Below are 22,212 nucleotides of genomic sequence, written 5' to 3'. Positions count from 1 at the left end.
CAGGTACTCTCTCCAGGGAAAGCGCAAAGGGATGTAATGGGGAAACTGTAAAGCTTTCCTGAGAAGGTGAATGCTGACTATCAAAGACATGTGATCTCATCTCGCCACCAACACAGAGAGATAATTCTGAGGGAGGTGCCCGAGGCACATGGACGGTAAGACATAGGTATGGTGGGAGGAACCCCGAATTTAGCAGTAGTTTTGCATTTGAACTTGACTGAGCTGGAAGCCCTCTCTGGGCTTCAGTTTTCTCATTTGTCAAATAGGGGTCTTGACGAGCTAGTCTTGGGCTTCTGAGGCCCCTTAAAGCTGCAAATCTATGATTCTGATTTGAGTTTGAGGCTGACTGTCAGTTACTATTCTATACTGAACCTCTCTAGTCCTCAGTTCCTTCATCTGTAAAATGAAGTTAGAATAGATTACCTTAAAATTCCCTTCCAGCTCTAAGCCTGTGGCCCCATAACTTGTCCAGAGAGACACAGCTAGTGGGTAGAGGCAGGATGTGTATCCAAGCCTTCTTGACTCCAAGCCCAGTATTGGAGTTACTAGACTAGCTGTTCCCAAGTAAGGTCCCAGCACTGGGAGTCCCGAGACCCTCTCAGGGAGTCTGGAAGGTCAAAATGATTTTCATCATACTAAGATGTTTTCATTTTTAATATGGTAGCTATGATAGACATAATCCAAATAAACAAAAAAGTCTTTGGGGTCCTCCATAATTTTTGAGAGTGTAAAGAGGGCCTTTAGACCAAAAAGTTGAAAACTGATTGTCTTTACAAAGAAGATGGAAAATTGAAAATGGATCCAGCTAATTAGGCTGTTGACTTATGACATTAACTACCCCCCACCCCCTGCTTCTTGTGCATTATTAAAATATCCTCTAGTCTCTCACCCTTTGTACATGAATGTGTCTTTTATTTCCATCCTGCCTCGGTTGAGGTACTGAAGCTTTAAGCTTTGATGCATATCACTTAGGTCTGAATCAGCATAGAACTGGGTTTAAATTTTGACTCTAATACTTATCTGCTGTGTGACCATGGGTAAATCTCCCTGAGCTTCAGGTTCCTTGCTGTTAATGATGATGATAATAATAGTAATAGTGATAGTGATAGTGATAGTGATAGTGATAGTGATAGTGATAGTGATAGTAATAGTAATAGTAGTAGTAGTAATAGTAATAATAAGTAACAACAGCTACTACAATTTACACATGGGCAGCCAGGTGGCACTTGGAAGGTCTGGAGTCAGCAAGAGTCATTTTCCTGAGGTCAAATCTGGCCTCAGACACTTACTAGCTGTGTGACCCTGGGCAAGTTTGCCTTAGTTTCCTCATCTGTAAAATGAGCTGGAGAAGGAAATAGCAAACCACTTCAGTAACTTTGCCAAGGAAACCCTAAATGGGGTCATGAAGAATCAGACGAGACTGAAAAACAACTGAAGAAATCATTTATGTAGCATTTTAAGGTTTGCAAAGAGATTAATATAATTATGACCTACTTTATACACTTGGTGTGAGGATTGAAAATGGCACAATGTTTTCAAAGGGCCTTCACATCAATAAGGCTGTTTATAAATGTCAGTTATTGTTATTACTATTACATTCCTTTTGTGCTATTTCCTTTAATCTCCCCACTCTCTCTCTAACCTTTCATCAGTCTTGTTGATGTTCTCTTCTCAGATCAGTTGGATGAAATGTCTGTACTTAACATTTGATTTTTCTTCCCCGCCCCCCACTCTTCTCCCAGTACTCTAAACTCATCAACTCACCAAGTCAACGGGGGAAATTAGAACAGAAAACCAGGAAACAGAAATTCCCCAAAACCAAAGGAGATTGGGACCAGCTAAGTGGCAAAGTGGATAAAGCACTGGCCCTGAATTCAGGAGGACCTGAGTTCAAATCCGACCTTAGTCACTTAACACTTACTAGCTGTGTGACACTGGTCAAGTCACTTAACCCTTATTGCCCTGCTGAAAAAAAAAAAGACCAAAGAAGACCTGGGCCTTCTGCTAATACATGTAGGCATGGTTGCTATGTGGGGTCAGAGAATGGCAGTCTCTGAAGGTCAGGGCCTAGATGCTTTGAATTACCTGCATAAAACCTAGCACAACAGAGGTGCCCAACAATGCACAACACTAAGGAGGAACTTGACACTTATTTTTTGTCTGCTATAGTGGGGCTAGAGGAGGGTGGAAGTGCTCTTTATGTTTTTGAAGCAGTAAAGTCTAACATGGCTGAAGGGTCTGACTTCTCTTCATGGAATTTAACTCTGAGGTGAACAACTCATTTTTGTTGTTGGGTCATTTTAGTCTTGTTCCACACTTTGTGCGACCAATTGAGGTTTTCTTGGCCATTTCCTTCTCCAACTCATTTTACAGATGAGGAAATTGAGGCAAACAGGGTTAAATGACTTGACTACTGTCATATAGCTAGTAAACATCTGAGGCAAGATTTGAACTCATGAAGATGAGACTACCAGATTCCAAATCCACTGCTCTATCTACTGCACCATCTAGCTGCCCAAACCAACCTGAAATCAGCTCTGGGATTGGTCTGTCTTGTTTAAGTTTAGATCACATTCTACATTCTGGATTCCAGATACTACATCTCTAGGATTTGTTCTTCTGCCAAGTGTAGCACAGATTGTAACTCCTCCCTACCTTTTGTAAGTGATCTTGAAGTGCTTGTTTTCGGCATCATAGGATTTGGAGTAGTTGAGGACCTTAGAGATCTAGTCCAATACCCTCCTTTTACCAAGGAGGAAACTGAGGCTCAGAGAGGATGAGTAGCTTGCCTAACGTATCACAGCTACTAAGTGGCAGAGCTGAGATTAGACACACCTGGATTCTCATTACCAGTTCACTGCTCTTCCCATTCCATCAAGTTTCCTTCCTGTAGAGCCCCCATGGCTGAAAATATTCATCTCAGTCACCAAATTTCTGGTGATCATAGGGCAGTGATGAGTTTTCTCAAAGTCAGCTAGACTGGTCTTTGAATGTCGGACATGGAGACTACCATTGAACCCATACTCAAAGCATTTCCAGCTCGATGGGACTCACTAGAGCTTGTGGTTCACTTCCTTAGGGAAGCCAGGGTCACCCCCACTCCAGGATGAGGCATCAGGGTGACTAGCTAGCTAGCAACATGAAGATAGCGCTTCAAGATTTTCAATGTCCTTTACATAACCTACCTCATTTGATCCTCATAACAACCCTGTTAAGGTAGGTGATATTATTATTATCACCCATTTTACAGATGTGGCTGAAAGATAGGTTAAATGACTTGCCCAAGGTTACACAGCTAGTGAAAGTCTAAGACAGAATTTGAAATGCAGTGTTCCTAATTTTGCTAGGTGGTGTAGTGGAGAGTGCTGGCCCTGGAGTAAGGAAAAATCATCTCCCTGAGTTCAAATCCAGCCTCAGACACTTACTAGCTGTGTGACCCTGGGCAAGTCACTTAACCCTGTTTGCTTCAGTTCCCTCATTTATAAAATGAGCTGGAGAAGGAAATGACAAACCATTCCAGTATCTTTGACAAGAAAACCCCAAATGGGTTCATGGAGAGTCGGATATGACTGAAAAATGACTGATGACCAACAACTTCCTAACTTTACAATGACCTACCTACTCCCTCAGAAAGGTGCTTTACAGAATGATAGAGGTGGAAGGGGTCTTTGAGATCATCAGGTCCAACCCTCTTACCTTATTAATGATGAAACTGAAGCCCAGAGAAATGATGTGATTTGGCTAAGATAAAAGAGCTGGTCATTTTGTCTAAAATAAATGAAGCCGGGATTCGAATCCAGTCTCTGATTTAAAATTCAGTGCTATTTCTATTACACCATACTACCTCTCCATCTAGAAAATGTAGGGTCAGCTTCATGATTAGACAAATCCTCTGTGAGTTTTGTTTTGTTTTGTTTTGTTTTGTTTTGCAGGGCAATGAGGGTTAAGTGATTTGCCCAGGGTCACACAGCTAATAAGTATCAAGTGTCTGAGGCCAGATTTGAACTCTGGTCCTCTTGAATCCAGGGCCCGTGCTTTATCCACTGCGCCACCTAGCTGCCCCGAGTTTTGACGTATAGTATGCGTATATCAGATATTATACCCATTTATTAGAAGGCTTGGTAGACACTCAAGGTCTGCAGTCAGAAAGACCTGAGTTCAAATCCAGCCCCAGATACTTATTAGCTGATCCTGGGGCAAGTCACTTAACTTTTGTCTGCCTCAGTTTCTTCATCTGTAAAAGAGGGATAATAATAGCCTGTACCACCAAGGTTCAGGAGGATCAAAATGAGATGTTTTTAAGGTGTTTTGTAAAGCTTAAATACTAGCTGTTATTATACCTCTCCTATCACCTGTCAGGGTGCCTAAATTTCTACCATTAGAAAATCATTCCTTTGGGTTTCAAGAGTCAACTAATATCTTAGTATACATTAGTTCATCAATAGCATGGAACATTCATTGAAGTCCAGCACACAGGCCAGGTACTGGGCTAAACACTGGGAAGTTGATAATCATCTGAGAACAAAGCTGTTCAAGAATACTCCCACTTTCTATTGAGATGGCCTTCATAAAACCCTTTCATACTCGTTCTCTCATCAACCTTGCAACAGCCCTCTGAGATATAATCCCCATTTTACAGATAGGGAAACCAAGGCATACCATACAGCCCATGGCTGTATAGCTCATAAATGACAGAGATGGAATTAGAACCCAGAATCCAGGACTAGTGCACATCCCATTACACTCCAGGGAATGAAGGTGAGAGGTGAGGCAGTCCTGGTTAGGGAGAAGTGCTGAAAAGGAGGGTAGGAATGAAGACAGAAAGACAGACGTCATCCCCTTTACACTTCTTCTGGCTCCATCCCAAGAAGAGGATGGTTTGTCCCAGAGGGAAAGAAATCTGAATGTGAAGGTCAATTGGAATGGAAGACTGCCTGAGGCTTTGGAAGATGAGGGCCCCAGGGACAGAATGTGGGAGGCAGGAAGGTCACCCCAGAGAAGTAATCTCTCTGGGCCTAGAGAGGTTTTTCATCTCTTAAATGTTAGAATTGAACTAACTCATCTCTTTGGTCCCTTCCAGCTCTGTCATCCTATTCTGTGAATCTATGGACCCATGATGACCTTTGTACCCACTTCTCTGAAAGCACAGAAAAATGAGGAGTGATAGCTCTTTCTGGGCTCAGTTTACCCTGGAGAGTATCAGATGCATACCAGACCAGAGTTAAACTAGAATGCTGAGGCTTCTTAGGCCAATGAACCAATCCAGATAAGAATTCTAGGTCCTTTGAAATCTGGGACACTTGCCATAGCCCAGGTAAAAGGGAGTGGGGGAGAAAAATCACAGCCTTTACCCTTCAGGATGGTGGAAAATATGTAGGCATTTCACTTTTCACCTGGAGGTTTTCCGTTCCCCAAAAAGGACACTGAATTCCACACATCTTCCAGCTCTGTGTGGGTTTGTTAGAAAAGAACAAGTGACTGTCTGGAAAGATGGATGTTTTAGGAAACACCCTTTTAATTTTTTTTTTTAACCTTCAGAAGACCACACATCAGAATCTGTGCAATGGGAATAGGGAAACTGGATCACCCTTTATAGACCATACTAATCTCTTCCACATGGGCCAGGACTCAATATTTTCTGTCCCTGTGTCTGGGCTTCAGTCCGGATCTGTGCAGGTGGAGAGAATATAACCAGTCGTTTTCTCCAGGTAGGCCAGCCCAATTTGACACTTATGTCAACAAGTCTTATAAAGCAAGAGCCAAATCTGACCTCGTGATGCAGCTCACCTGCATTTTTTTCAGCAAAAAAGAATTCTTTTTCCTCATTAAGTAGCACTCGTGAAGTAGATCAGTAGGGTCTAATAAACACTTTCTAGTGCCTGTAACTGATTAGCTTGCTGGCTTATGTCAATTAGTAATTATTTTTAAACTTCTTGGGACCCCCACCCATATCTAAGTCTGGTAATGTGGCCAACCTTTGAACAACAAAAACAAAAACTTGCATGTGATTGCCCTGGGTACAGTTTTAATACCTTGAACAAGTGTAAATGAGATGCAAACAGCATGACAATGTGCACATTGAGTAGCAGGTGCCTACCTGTATTGGGGTTCCGTTGCTACTTTCTGACAGAGAGAGCTGAGCCCGGTAAGTCAAATGATGCATCTGGCAGGATGGGGAGCCTGCTTGGGCAAGATCTGATCCCTTTCTAGAAACCGGGTAGTAGTTGTGACCTAAACATGCCCTCTAGTGGTTTAGCATCACTTGCCCTGTCAACTTTGGGGAGTCTGTCCTTCCATTTCCTAGGCGCCTCTCTGAATGACTATTGGTAAATCAGGTCATTTGTTCATCTCAACAGGCTGACTAGGGTGGGGAGGCAGTACAGCCTAATGGAAAGAGCAAGAGCACTGGATCAAGAATCATTAAAGCTAGATTCTAGCCTCATTTTCACCGAGGCTGGGTGATCCGGGCAAATCATTAACCTCCCTGAACCTGCATCTACTCATTTATAAAACCCACCTTGTCTACTAAGCCCCAGAGGGGTTTTGTAAAGACCAAGTCATGTATATGGAGAGCTTTGAAAACCCCAAAGTGTTGTCATAAAAACATAAAGCAGTATTATTTATAGTGACTGGTCCACAGAGGAGGGCCGTGTGCTGGAGCATCTGACTTGTTCTCCCTCCTCTGCCTGGAATGATGATTGGAAATAATTGAAACTGTCACTGGAAATAATGAGAAGTGACAGAGCCTGGGTTATAAGGGCTATTGCTTCCAGTCTTAACGATCCCCACAAACTGAAAAACTAAATTTAAACAATGAAGTCACCAAGCAATTTGCCTTCCAGGGACCAGAAAAAAAATTTTTTTTTTGTCATAAACAGGAATAAAGACATGTCTAGAGCTGTCTCAGTTCAATATGTGTTTTTCTCCTGGTGCAGGAAATCCATTCTGCCTGACTTATTATTACTTTCCTTCTACCTAGAGTATAACATCAACACCTTGCTACTCTGGGCTTCAGCTTCTTCCTTTATAGAATGAGGGGGTTGAAGACTCATCTGACTTGATGCAGTGTGAAGCAAACACAATTTGAGAGCAAAACAGAACTCATTATCTTTCCCTCAAGCCCTCCCCTCTTCCAAACTTCCCAGTTTCTGTCAAAGGTACTGCTATCCTCCCAGTCACCGAGACTCATAATCTTGAGTGTCATCCTTGATTTCTCTCTCATAGGCCCTCCAATATCAATCTGTGGCCAAATATTGCCATTTCTCCCTTTATATCATCCGTCTTACCCGTCCTTTCCTCTCTGCCCACAAAGCCTCCACCCTGGGCCAGGCTCTCATCCTCTCACACCTGAACTATTGCAGTGGCCTGGAAGTGGGTCTCCCCACTCCAATCCATCCTTCCTTCTGTGATTTTGTCACTCTCCTATTCAGTAAACTCCACTGTCTCCCTCTTACTATCAATATCAAACATATAATGCCCTTTTGGAGGGTATTTATTATTATTATTTTAATTATCATTTTTTAATTTATTTATAACATTTTTTCTTTTAAAATTGAGTTCTGGGGCAGCTTGGTGGCGCAGTGGATAGAGCACTGGCCCTGGATTCAGGAGGACCCGAGTTCAAAGCCAGCCTCAGACACTTAACACTTACTAGCTGTGTGACCCTGGGTAAGTCACTTAACCCCCATTGCCTCTCAAAAAAAAATTGAGTTCCAACAACCATCCAATAAACATGCCTCTCTCCCCCTCCCCCCAAAAAATTGAGTTCCAAATTCTGTCCCTCCCTTTCCCCCCTCTTTCACCTACTGAGAAGGCAAGGTTTTGTCTTGGAGGGACGTTTAAAACCCTGTTTCACAACCTATCTTCTTCCTACTTTCCCCTTCTTCTCACACCTTCCCTCCATCTGAGTACTCTGCGACCCAGAGACATGGGCTTTCTTTGTCCCTTGTACACACACACCCATAATTCTTGTGCCTTTTCTAGGGCTGTTCACCAAACCTGTAATGTTCTCCCTCCTCACCTCTGCTTCCCAGTTTCTTTGGTTTTCTTCACTTCCAATCCCAGGAGATTTTTCTCCAATCTGTCTCCTTCCCATCCCTTATCCACTTCCTGTCCCCTAGTACCTTCCTTTTGAGATTACCTGCCATTAACACTCGGTAGAGCTTCTGTTTACATAGTTGTTTGAATGTTATCTCCTTTCTTAGAATGGTAGGGGTTTTTTTAGGACAGGGGCCATTTGGGGGGCTCCTTTTCTGTATTCTTTTTGCTTAGCATAATGCAAGACAGCTAGATGGTTCAGTGGAGAGAGTATCAGATAGAATGGAAGTTAAAATCTTCAGATACTTACTAGCTGTGTGACTCTGGGCCAGTCACTTTACCCTGCTGGCCTCAGTTTCCTCATCTGTAAAATGAGCCAGAGAAGGAAATGACAAACCACTCAAGGATCTCTACCAAGAAAACCCCAAATTGGGTCACAAAGAGTCGAAAAGGACTGAACAACAACAAATGCCTGACACAGAGTAAAACCCTTAATAAATTCTTCTTGGCTGATTAGAGAATAATCCATACATATCATATCACATATCATAAAGAAGCCATATATGATATATAGCAGGAACTTATAGCTTCTTTATATCTATATAGACTTTCTATAAATGTATTGTATATATGTTATATATTTATAATTATATTTGGCAGCAAAGTAGAGCAGTGGTTAGAGTGCTGGGCCTGGAGTCAGGAAGACTCATCTTCCTGAGTTCAAATTTGGCTTCAGACACTTTACTAGCTGTGTGACTCTGGGCAAGTCACTTAACTCTGCTTCAGTTTTCTCATCTGTAAAATGAGCAGAAGAAAATGGTAAACCACTTTAGTATCTTTGCCAAGGAAACCTCAAATGGGGTCATGACGAGTCAGACATGACTGAAATGACTAAACATTAATTTTATATGTGTATATAGTTCTCTATCAGTCAGTCTAAATTTTAAGCATTTGTTACTTATATATAGGTGTGTTTATGTATATTTCAATAATGTAAATGAAAAACATACTAAATGGAAGCCAAATATGCAGTATTTGTAATGGCTAATCTGGGTCCCAGAGAATAGATAATGACAAATATCTCCCTCCTCTAGGCAGAAAGGTGGGGACCTGCAGGTGCAGGATGTTGCATACATTATCAGACTTGGTCACTGTGTCAATTGCTTTTGTTTAATTGCTTTTCTTCATTACAAAAGGATTTAATTGGGGAGGGTAAGGGGTGATATTTTTTGATAATATACAGATATGATTGTCATATAAAAAGAAAAAGCATCAAAACAACTTTAAAGTAAAATTAAAAGGTTGCATTGGGTGATCAATCAACCAATAATCAATTTCTTCAATGTCTGCTATCTTCAAGAGACCAGGGAGACATGATTTCTAAAGTCCCTTCCAGCTCTAACATTCTGTAACCCTCTGACACTGGATGTTCTTATGCAGGGTGGGTCAAAAGTCACAGAGAGATCTGATGTTTTAATAACTTTTTGAAAATTATTTTTTGCCATTTATATTTGATTTGTCACATGGCATATAAATTCATTTCTTGTATATATACTGTATATGATGCTATGGTATTATAAATTCAAAACAAAAAATAAAGGCATTATTAAATATTTATGACCAAGGCCCGGTCTGTAGAAACCTAATATATTCTCATTTGAAGGCCCTATAGTACAGGGAAAAGCATGCTGATTTTACTGTCAATGGATCTGAGTTCATAGCTTACTTCACATATTTACAATCTGTGTGACCTTGGGCAATTCACTTAACTTCTTGTGTGTTTTATAAATGGGGTGAACACAGTCTCATCTGCACAATAAGGAGTTTAGGGCAAATGCCCTCCAATGCCCCTTCCAGATTTAAGCCTATGGTTATATGATCTTTGCCACCTTCCTATAAGGTGTGGAGGATTGTTCTCCCTTTTTCAGATAGGGAGAATGAGGTGGCTGCATCACTGGTATGTTATTTGTTTTTTGTGGCACAATGAGAGTTAAGTGACTTGCCCAGGGTCACACAGCTAGTAAGTGTTAAGTGTCTGAGGCCGGATTTGAACTCAGGTCCTCCTGAATCCAGGGCTGGTGCTCTATCCACTATGCCACCTAGCTGCCCCACTGGTATGTTATAATGAGGAAAAAGACCATAACCCCTAGAGGATGGGTCTAGCTTGGGCTAAATCACTGAGCAAAGTGACATGGACCCACAGAGGGCGTAATCAGGACCTTTTCAGGGGAGGAGCAATCAGATGAGAACTTATTAAAGGTCTCGTTTGTGTAAAGATCTCAGAGAGAAGAGGAATACAGATAGTAATAGTGATGGCTATGCACATTTGTTCAGTGCTTTAGGGTTACAAAGGATTTTGTTTGCAAAAAGCCTGGGAGGTAGCTGTGCCAATATTACCCCCATTTTACAGATGAGGAAATAAAAGCCATACGAGGTTAAGTGACTTGCCTAAAGTCATAGAGCTAATCAGTATTAGATTGAGAATTGGAACCCAGTGCTTCTCTAACCCAGAACAGTCTCATTTTCTCTCTGCTTTGCCGCTGGCTGTTTGCAAGAGTTTAGAATGTACCTGGGGAGAGGAAGCATGAGTGTGAGCGCTCACAAGACAACCAACAACAAATCCAATAAGATAGTATATCATTGCAGTTTGTTGTTGTTCAGTCATTTCTCATTCTCTCTGACCTCATTTTGGGGTTTTCTTGGCAAAGATACTGGAATAGTTTGTCATTTCCTTCTCCAGCTCATTTTACTGATGAGAAAAATGAGGCAAATAGGATTAAGTGACTTGCCCAGGGTCACACAGCTAGTAAGTGTCTGAGGCTGGATTTGAACTCAGGAAGATGAGTCTTCCTAATTCCAAGCTCTATCTACTGCACCACTTAGCTGCTTGCTCAATATGATGGTATCAAATCCAATTGGGGAGACCTTGTGGCACCAATTCTAAGTGCTCCAGGACTTCAGACCAGAGGAAAATCTGTGGGGGCTCTGCTGCTGCTGCTGCTCCATCAACTATTCTGAGTTAGTCCTTTAGTGACGGACAACATGGAAACCCCAGCAGGTTCTTGTAATTTGTCTCCTCATCTTCCAAGTGTCTGCTGTTGGGACAGTCTCTTAGTGACCTGAGGTGACCCCATCCTCACTATTGCATTGCTTTTGAAAACTGCCAATTTACTATACCAGCTTTGGAACAATTCTGAGGCTAGCTACTCATTTTCTATTCTCAGTGTGGACAAAACCAAACCAAAACAAAACATCTTTCCACTCCCCACTTTTGTCCCATTGAAACCAAACAGCTCTCAGACTTAATGTCGTCTACACACACAAAATAGTGTGACTCGATTCATTTTATGGTGGGAGGAGAGGGGAGATAGGAGTCAAATGCAAAAAAAAAATTTCCAACCACCCCTTTTTTGGTCTACGTGGTGCCAAACCCAACAAACCCTTATTTATCCACAGTACAGAGTACCATAAAGCTGAAATAAGAAAGTTGTTTTTCACACATTTAGCACGGTTTTGGGAGAAAGACACATATGGTAAGTATACAAGCTGATATCATCCATTTACTCAAAAACGCAACATCTGGAGTGAGTCAAAGGGTCAGTATGAGAGGCAGCCCAAGCCCCTAGACCTTTTACAAACACATCCACACATCTCTTCCATGACAACTGCTATTCAAATTCATGTCCCCAAAGCATTTTGAGATACTAACTGGCCTTTGGAGTTATTGAACGGAAAATAATTTTCAGGAAGATGAAGCAAGATTTTGAAGTGTCTCTGAGACATAGGAAATTGGTCATCTCTGAATAACCCATGTGGTAACTCAGTTAATCAGAGCAGCTGCTTTATTTATTTTTGGTGAGGGGAAGGAAGGTCCAGTGTTCTGATTTCACTGCGATGGAGAACTCCCAGTGTAGAAGCTTTCTTCATCGATGAAAATCAGCAACTTGCTTAGAGAGTTTCTTGAGAGCGTTAAGAGGCTAAATGACTTTGCACATGGTAACACAGTATGCAGCAAAGGCATGATTTGAACCCAGGTCTTCCTAAATCTAAGGCCGACCCCTCTTTCCACTCCACTCCACTGATAATAAAAATAACAGCTTACATGCTGATAGCATTTCAAAGCTTGTAAAATGCTTACCTCACATCAACCTTTGTGAAGTGGATGGTGTGGAAGGGGACGGGACCTGTGATTTCACCAGAGTGGGGAGGTTCTGATGAAGAGCTTCTTCCAATGCTCATCAGTACTTTCTCTACAATTTACCATCTTTGCCAGAGTTACCTGGAGCATTGGACATCAAGTGACCCAGGGTCACACAGTCAGCATGTTTTAGAGGCAGGTCTTGTCAGCTCTCTATCCTTTGTGCCACACTGTCTCATTATAAGGTGGCTAGTAAAAGCATTATCATCTCCATTTTATGTATGAAGAAAATTGAAGCTCTGAGTGACTTACTCATGGTCCCACAGCTAGTAAAGACTGGATTCAAACACAGATATACCAACTCTGGGTTCATTGCTCTTCTTATTACATTATTCAACTTACCATAACACTCAAGTTCCCCTTCTTTAGAGCTAAGTTCTCTAAACCTCACACATGTACTTAGCAGCTAGGTGGTACAGTGGGTAGAGCTTTAGGGAGTGCGACCCTGGGCAAGTCACTATACCCTTTTGCCTCAGTTTCTTCATCTATAAAATGAGCTGGAGCAGGAAATGACAAACCACTCCAGTGTCTTTGCCAAGAAAACCCCAAATGGGGTCATGAAGAGTTAGACACTACTGAAATGACTGAACAACAGCAATAATATGTGTACTACTCGACCTCAGCATGGTGATTAAATGAAGGCTTTCAGTTCTTTCTCTATATAAACTATTCATACACTTCTCTGGGGGTATAAAGAACCCTCTACACTAGAACCCTAACAGAGTGCCCTGTGTATCCAAGCCACAGCACTGACTGCCTTTAACTTTGCCTCTAGGCAAAATCAAACTTATGATAAGTGTTCTTTTGGCACTTAAGGGTGGGTTTCTTAAACTGGGGGCTGGTGAAGAGGCTGAGTATCCACGACACAGCAGCCATATCCAGGACTGAATTCTTCTGGACAGTGAACAGAGTGATGGAGACATCCCCGAGGATTTACGGCAGCCACATTGTCCAAATCAACAAGAGGAGCATCATTCTCACACAGGCTACTCCTTTCACAAAGCCTTAGGAAAAGTTTCTTTTCTGACTTGGAGATCTCACTGCTAGGCATATATCCCAAGGAGGCCAATGGAAGAAAGAAAGGTTCATTATATATCAAAATATTTACAGCAGCACTTTTGTGGCAGCAAAGAACTAGAGACAAAATAGATGCTCATTGATGGGAGAATAACTAAACAGATTGAGGTACATGAACAGATGGAATAATATTAATATACCATAAGAAATAATAAATATAAAGTATTCAGAGAAACTTGGGAACACTGATAAACAGATATAGCGTAGAGCAAGCAAAACCAAGAAAACAATATTCTCATGTAAATAGAAAGAACAGCCCCCTTCCCCCCAAATGTAATTATAATGATCAAGCTTATCCTGAAGAAAAAAAATGTGCCTCCTTCCTTGGAGAAATGGAGAACTATCGGTATGAAACACTGCCTGTGCTGTCATATTCAGTCCTCAGTTGATGTGTTGGTTAGTGTTGCTAAACTGTTTCTTTTTTCTTTTCTTTCTTTTTTCTTATTATTTTTGTGTTATGAAAAATGTCACATGGATAGGGGAAATGAGAGGAATTATCATATCATATTCACGAATGAAGGTGTTATAAAAACAAAAGATAGCAATAAACTATTTTTATCTTGAAATTGGCACTTCCCTGGAAAATAAATGGTGGGCCTTGGTCTATCACACATCTGTTCAAAACAGAAGAATGTACTGCTGTGCATTTTTCTCACTTGTTCTTAACTATCCCAGCAATCTTGAACAGCCCCACCAAACATGAGCAAGGCCATGTGAACCGAATCACATATATCTTGTTCACACACATACATGCCTTTAGGCTCGGTGACTCAGTTCCTTTCTTCAATGACTCCACCTTCCACACCTCACTTAATGTTAGAGATTCCTAAGTTTCCAGGTACAACATCTACCTTAAAAGTTACAATATCCATGCTTGAAGAGTCAACTTCAGTTTTTTAAAAGCAGCTCAAGAATCAAACTGGTGCCCAGTTTTTAGAGTGCTTTATTTCATGGAAACAACTGAGATCTTGCAGAACAAGATCACTTAAAGAGAAAGGCAAGAGTGACTTCTCTATGTTAAGAATCTATTGTGCCAGGCAGGATTGGTAAGGGGGGGGCAGGTGAGTTCTAGTCTTTGTTCTGCCACTAGCTAGCTCTGTGACTTTGGGCAGGTAACTTCATGTTTCTGGGCCTCAGTTTCCTTATCTGTAAAAAGAGGGGGTTGGAATGGATGGGGCTCTAACAGTGCTATGAGCATATCTTTTCTTAGAGGTCCATTTCATCATTATTAAGTAGTATTTTTGAATTTCATTCACATGAATAACCCTGTGCTGAATACAGTACAAATAATAACGATACTATTATTATTAATTACAATTTCTACTTATATAGCACTATAGGTTTTCGTAAAGATATCAACCAAGAAGTATATAATTAGAAAAGGAGGTGGAGCCAGTCATGCAGTAGGAATAACTGATACTGATGGACAGCCTGAGTACTAAGCTGGTACCCACGAAGTGAGGACCTGGACTAGCTTGCGAGTTGGACCCTGCAGGGAGGGTTCATGGGAAGGTGTGGACAAGAGTCACCTAGGATAAGAAGGGGGTGAATGGATCATAGATTTAGAACCAGAAGGACCCTTAGAGGTCATCTAGAGCAGAGCTTCTTAAATTTTTTCCACTTTTGACCCCTTTTCACCCAAGAAATTTTTACCTGACCCTGCATATTTAGGTATATAAAACAGGTATACATAACCTTTAACTGTTGCCAAATTTTTGACGACCCCCACATTCAATTACTCAACCCCATATGGGGTCGAGACCCACAGTTTAAGAAGCTTTGAGGGGGCAGCTAGGTGGCGCAGTGGATAAAGCACTGGCCCTGGATTCAGGAAGACCTGAGTTCAAATTTGACCTCGACACTTGACACTTACTAGCTGTGTGACCCTGGGCAAGTCACTTAAGCCTTATCGCCCTGAAAAAAAAGCAGCTTTGACATAGGTAGTAAATGACAGTTAGGATTTGAATCCAGGTCCTATAATTCTAAATTCAGTCTATTTTCCATAGCATCACACTGCCTCCTAAGGGCTCTGTATTGGTACATCCAGAGAGAATGCCCACATCACTGAGATCACATCTTTGGACTTAATGATGTCATGATTTTGATTTAAAATTCATCTATTTATTTAGTTTTTGCATGGCAATGGGGGTTAAATGACTTGCCCAGGGTCACACAGCTAGTAAGTGTCAAGTGCCTGAGGCCGGATTTGAACTCAGGTCTTCTTGAATCCAGGGCCGGTGCTTTATCCACTGTGCCACCCAGCTGCCCATTGATTTAAAATTTATAAAGGGCTATCCTCACAATAAAAGCACCAGCAAGTTGCAGGGGGAAAGAATACTGGATTAAGGTCAGAAAGTCTGGCTTCAAATTCTAATTCTGCTACTTACTAGCTAAATGATCCCTGACAAGTCACTGAAGTTCACTCACAGCCTTATTTTCTTCATCTACAAGATGATGGGAGTAGGACTAGGTGACTTCTGAGGTAATTTCTGGCTCTCTGTCTATGATTCCAGGAAGGCAAATAGGACCTGAACTATATTGTCATGATTTTACAGATTGGGAATCTGAGGCAAAGAGAGATTAAGTGATTTGCTCACTTAATTGATTTGTCCTTAGTATCATTCAGGTTACGTGTCAGAGCAACGACTTAAATTCAATTCTTTGGAGAGCCTAGAAACAATGTAAAAACAGCTCCCAGTCTCCAAAGCATCTTCTCAGTTACAAATCATTCCTTAGATCAAGAGTGTGTATCCTTTTTGGTGTGGATGGACCCCTTTGGAAGTCTAATGAGACCTATGGACTCCTCAGGATAGTGTTTTTAAATATATAAAATAAAATACACCAGATTACAAAGTAAATCAATTATATTAAAATACAGTTCTCTCTCTCTCTCTCTCTCTCTCTCTCTCTCTCTCTCTCTCTCTCTCTCTCTCTCTCTCCTCTCACCCCTCCCTGCCCCCTCTCCTCTCTCCTCTCTCCCTCTCTTCTCTCTCCCCTCTCTTCTTTCTCTCTCCTTACTCCTTTCTTCTCTCATTCCCTTCCACTCTCCTCCCCCTGTCTCCCTGCTCCCTCCTCCCTCCCCCTCTCCTAATTCCTTTCTCCTCCCTCCCCTCCCTCCCCTTCTCTTCTCTTGCTCCCTCTCTCTCTTCTTCTTCTCTCCTTGCTCCCTGTTTTCTCTCCCCTCCCTGGCCCATCTCCTTCTCTTTCCTTTCTCTTCCCTCGCTCTTCTCTCCCCCTCTCTTCTTTCTCTCTCCTCACTCTTTTCTTCTCTCTCATTCCTCTCCCCTCTCCTCCCTGTTTCCCCCCCTACCTCTCTTCCCTCTCCCTCCTTCTGTCTCTCTCTGTCTCTCCTTTCTCTCTCCCCCACTGCTCCCCTCCATAACCCCAGGTTAAGAACCCAGCCTTAGAGTGAAACCCATTTCAACGAAGGATTCTATGTAACAAAGCTTCTTCCCCTACAGACCTTGGGGGTGACAGGATTTTATTGATTTGTTTATGAGAAGTTCTTTTTTTCTTTTTTGAGAAATTCTTTATAACAAATAATTTTGATGACAAATGTACTCTCTGGTCTTGGTACAATAATTTCCACTATAGCTGTGGTACAGAGGAAAATAAGCACTGGACCTCAAGTTAAAGAACATTAATTAAGACACTGTGCTAAGTGCTGGAGATGAGATCTGGGTTCAAGTTTTACCTGTAATGTTTACCAGCTCTGTGACTCTACGGACAATCATTGAGTTTCAATTTCCTCATCCATAAAACATGAATAAAAATGTTTTTACTCCCAATCATACAAGGAGACTATGAGACCACACTGCATAAAACTAAAGGTGCTATAGAAATGTGCTATTTGTGTTAAGGAATTTCATTTATCCCATGTGTATTATAGTGGAGGAGAACCCAGATGAATATGAATTCTTCACAGTTTTTTTTGTTCCTTTGCCTCAGGCTCATTGTGGCATGGCAGATCCTCATCTCTGGAAAGGTGTCAAGTATAGGCCTAGCAGTAGATTAAGCTGCTCTCATCTGTGGATCATCTTAGCCAAGAGTGGAGGGGCTCTTTTCCAGAAGGCTGGCCACCAGGTAATGAATTTTTTAGCCACAGTAACTCATGGAATGTAGACATGTTTTAGTCTGTTTATTGTGGGAGAAATACTCACATTGATGAAAATATCAGTCACCCTACCCACCTCAAACATCTCAGCTATCCTCACTGAAAAAAATGCTACCTTAACTGTGTAAGGGGAGACTAGAGATTATAGAGGTTTCCTAGTGAGCTGTAGGGACAGCTAGTTGGCACAGTGGCTAGAGCACTGGGCTTGGAATCAGGAAGACTCATCTTCCTGAGTTCAAAGCTGGCCTCAGACACTTACTAGCTGTGTGACCCTGGGCAAGTCACTTAGTCTTTTTTGCCTCAGTTTCTTCATCTGTATAATGAACTGGAGAAGGAAATGGCAAACCACTCCAATATCTCTGCCAAGAAAACCCCAAAGGGAGTCACGAAGAGTTGGATATGACTGAAAAACAACTGAGCAACAACAGCTGCACATTATAGGCTCTCAATAAATATTTGTTGAATGAATGAATCAATAGGATGTTTTGCCTGGAAAGTTCAGTCCATTCAGAAGGTCATAGAATTTAGAACTTGAAAGGGACTTTAGAGGAATCATAGAAGGCAACTAGGTGGCATTAGAGACCTGGACCTGGAGTGGGGAAGACCTGAGTTCAAATATGGCCTCAGATACTTACTAAGTCTGTGTGAACCTGGTTAAGTCCCTTAACCTTAGTTACTTCTACTGTAAAATAGGAATAACTGTACCTACCTCCCAGTGTTTTTGTGAGGAACAAATGAAATAGTATTTATAAAGCACTTAGCAGAATACCTGGCACCCCATATAAATGCCTTCCCCCTTATAAATGTAGAGCTGAAAGAGACCTCAGAGCCATTTACTTTAATCTCTTTGTTTTATAAATAAGAAAGCAGAGATCCAGGGAGGTTGTGATTTGCTCAAGGTTACAAAGTCACCTATGTATATCAGGGGATGGATTCAAACTCAGATTCTTTGACTCTAGACCCAGTACTCTTTGCATTGCATCTTGTCCAATCCCACTGTGTTATAGATAAAGAAAGTAATGCCTACAGAGGCGAAATGTCTTGTCCAAGGTTGGAATTTGAACCCAGGTCTTGAATCATGGGTATTGTAGTTTTAGAACTAGAAGGGACCATGAAGTGTGTGAGTGTGTGTGAGTGTGTGTGTGTGTGTGTGTGAGTCACCTAGTTCAGCCTCTTTAATTTACAGATAAGGAAACTGAGGCTCACAGAGGTTAAGTGATTCCAAATCCTCCAACTCTAAATCCAGAACTCTTTCCACTGCACTGCCTTATCAAGTACAATTATTCACGTTTATGAACTCAGATGTTACTTGCACCTTTAATGCATATAGTTTAGAATGTTCTAGCCAATTCTCACAAAGGCTAGCAGATTTTAAAAATCTTTCTATTCTTATTGTGTATGATTCTCCTCCATGCAATCTATGCCTTAGTACAAGTAGTCTACGCACCATTCTTATTACATGCCTCCCATTTTCCATTTCTGTACCTTTGCTCATGCTCATTTCTGTGCCTAGAATATTCCTTTCCCCAGCCCTCCCTCCTTTCCCCTCATGGCATACCTACCTATCCTTTAGTCCAATTCAAATGTCCCCTATTCCATGAAGTCTTCTCTGATTCCACCTCTTAGTAAGGATGCTCTCACATGTCATCCAGCTCTTTACTCACACCTCTCATTTGCTCCTCATGTATTATTTTGTGTTATGCTTATTTGGGTATGTGGCATACCCCTCTACTGGGCTATGAACTCTAGGAGGGCAGGGATTGGTTCTTATCAGAATTCTCTATCAACCCCACATGCCCAGGTTTCGGAGAATTAGCTATTGGGGAGCCCTTGGATAATGTGACTTTGGAGTTGAAATGTATTTAAATACCTTCTGGTTTAAAGGGGAGCCAAGATGTGAGTACATGAGGAAAGGAGCAGCCAGGTGTGCTGAGCAGCTTACCCCAGCAACACCCAGCCTCTCTCTCTCACAGGCCTAGGATATCAGGTCTAAAATCTTTTAGCTATAATCCTAGGTAAGCAGCAATGTTACCTGAGAGAATGATAAAAAATGGTTATGTTAATTCGGGGTCTCCTGGTTGTGTGTGTGTGTGTGTGTGTGTGTACATCTACATAAGTGTGTGTAAGAGAGTTCAATTTCAAATTCACTTCAAAGTATGACAGAGACTTCTACCCTGACTTAGAGAATTGCTCTTCTCATTTTATCCTTGAACCCTTTCGACCTCTAGCTAGTCTTGGATCTTCGATTTTCTCAACTTATTCTTTTGCCTTCCAGGTTCCTTTTGACCTCACTAGCCCTGTAGCAGTGGTGGCCAGGCCACCCCCTTCCTCATGTGTGGGTGTGTCAGTCAATTCTCCTGGGACCCTGAAGTCCCACCCTGCCACTCTGGATGACTCCCCGGGCTATCCCAGCCTCATCCTGCCCGTTCTTGCCCACACACATCCCTGACTGGCATTCTTTCGCAAACCTGTCTGTTGTCGGCTCAATCTGGGGAGTGGAATAGAAGGAGAGATTTGACTGAGGCTTATGGGCTCCCAAATTCCTTGTGACCAAAGTTAGTTACACCCAAATGGATGACCAGAAGAGCTTCTGCCTTCCTCCCTGGAGTCTTTCTTTCCTTCATTTAAACACACATACACACACATACCCCCCCCCCCAACAAAACAAAAAAGCAAAGCACGAACACACACTCTAAGCCCCGGAATGTTACTTGGTTCCTCTTCCTTTGTCCTTCTCTCCCCTTTCCCCCTAACCTTTTTTCAGTTGCTTGTTCCCAGATTCTCCCTTCCTGGCTGTCCTCCTTTTTCTCCCTTTTTCCTGCTCCCATCTTTTCTTCTTTCTCTCCACCCTTCCTCAGCTTTCCCTCTCTTCTTTTCCACTCCTCTTGGTCACATTTCAGGCTTTCTACCTTCTCGCCTCTCTGTTTTCTGGCCCCTTTTCGTTCTTCCTTTATCTTCTCTGCCTCCAGTCCCTTTACTACACCCTCTCTTTCACGCTTACACTTTAACACATCTGTTTCTAATCCGAGTTGTCTGAGATGCCTGTTGGAAACAACAAAAAAAGCCCCTTCCCCCACCTTAGGGACCTGGAACGAACATTCCTAGATCAAAGCCAAAGCTCGTTTCTCTAGTTTTCCTCCCCAAACATCCCCCCCAAAACAAACGCTACCACAAAGGGGGTCCCAACTTTCCAATGGTTTATGGCCGGGAGGCCAGCGCTGCACCTTGAGTACGCTGCCATCAACAAGAACTTAAAAAAAAATCAAACAAACAAACAAAAAAACCAAACCACCCGCTTTTATGTGACTCCCTTCAAGAGAACAGATGTTTCCGACCATCTACAAAGCAGAATTTACAATCCGCTCCTGCCCAGATGTGCTGCCCATTTGCCCCGAGGCAGAAAGCGATGGCCCTTCTTCAACCAAGGGATTGAGGGGAAATGGTTTAATTAGCAAGTTAGCCTCGCCTCCTTCAACTGCCGCTGCTCCTGCCAATCCGTCTCTTCAGAGACATCAAAACTCCCGATGTACCGTCCCCGAAACACTCACCTAGGAAGAGGATGGGCAGGAAAGACATTCCGTTTCCAGGACTCGGACACTTTTCCCCTCTGTGGCTCCCCTAGTCCCAGGCACGTCAGACAGACAGAGAAGACCTGCACGGAATGGAAAGCAACGTCTCTGGCATGCGCTCCGTATAATTGCATCCATGTGCCAGCAAAGGAACCCAACTTCCCTCCCTCTTCCCCCTCGCCTACTTCTCTTCTGCCTTTGCCTCCTCTGACTCCACAGCCCCTGGGGAGGGGCCTGGAGCGCACCCTTCTCCTTTCGGGTGGGAGTGGGAGGAGAGAGAGATCAGGGATTATGCTCTTCCCCAGAGGAGAAATTGTGACAGAGAAGCTCTACAGCCGCATAGAAACACTTTTCCCTGTTTGGAAAGAAAAAGGAATGAAGAAGGAGGAAAAAAAAATCATACTGAGCAGTAACCACATGGCTGCCTCCTCCTGCCAGCCCCTCCCCGCCATCATCTGGGATTAGCGGGGAACACCAATCGGTGGCCTGGCTGCGGAGCTGGCAGTCAAGAAGGGGCTTTTCTTTCGGAGGAGAAATGCACGGGGGTTTTCAGGGGCAAAGCAGGGAAATCTAGACGCAACTTAGTATACATAGAAAATTTGGAGGAGGGGAGCCGTCCATCTCTCTTCATTGCAGAGCCAAGGCCTGAGAAGAGCTCAGAGGAATGCTATGGACCTTTTCTTTTCTTTTTTTTACAAATGTGGAAACTGATGCCTAATGTGGTGAAGAGGAGGCACCCCGGTCATCCAAACCCTATACGAAGCCGGATGACCCATCTTCAGTCTTCCCAAGTCACACAGTCATGGGCAGGTTCAGCACTAAATATTTTCTCCTTTCTCATTTTCTCTGGTTTAGCTCTAACGAGCTGGTGGCTGGACCATTTGGAGTGAGACTGAATGGTGTAGTGGATAGGATCTTAGGTTTGGAGTCAGGAAGAAGTGTTTTCAAATTCTCCCCCAGATACTGGCTGTATGACCTCCAGCAAGTCATTTAGAATTTCTGTGCCTTAGTGTCCTTATCTGTAAGACAAAGGGGGATGGAGTTGCCCGCCTCTTAGGGTCCTTTGCAGACTCTAAATCTACGAACTCTATGATTGAGTAGGTCATTTAATTCAGCAGTTTGATTTATTTCCTTGGCATGTCATTGATGGTCAGTTCTCATATCCTGCAGACAAAAGCTCAGACTCTTTTCTTTTGGCCTCTACTTCTCTCTCTGTT

General features: G+C 42.5%; 1 protein-coding gene across 2 annotated transcripts in view; it reads right to left on the bottom strand.

Annotated features, from left to right (window-relative positions):
• The window catches only part of LOC122751050 (CXADR like membrane protein), a 123,950-nt gene extending 102,593 nt beyond the window's left edge, over positions 1-21,357 (bottom strand). Inside the window, exons 1-2 of one of the 2 annotated variants that reach the window (XM_043997972.1) lie at positions 21,181-21,357; positions 20,975-21,078 (exon numbers count right to left, since the gene is read on the bottom strand). In XM_043997972.1, coding sequence (XP_043853907.1) covers positions 20,975-21,002 — 28 coding nt within the window. In that variant the 5' untranslated portion in view covers positions 21,003-21,078; positions 21,181-21,357. Of the gene's footprint in view, positions 1-20,974 lie in introns of both variants that reach the window. The other variant, XM_043997971.1, reaches the window with a different exon arrangement.
• Positions 21,358-22,212: the final 855 nt, after the last annotated feature.

Source organism: Dromiciops gliroides, chromosome 3 (genome assembly GCF_019393635.1).
Source record: "Dromiciops gliroides isolate mDroGli1 chromosome 3, mDroGli1.pri, whole genome shotgun sequence".
Taxonomy (NCBI): Eukaryota; Metazoa; Chordata; class Mammalia; order Microbiotheria; family Microbiotheriidae; genus Dromiciops; species Dromiciops gliroides.
The sequence above is the reverse complement of the archived record's forward strand: the minus strand, read 5'-3'. Positions and strand labels throughout refer to the sequence as shown.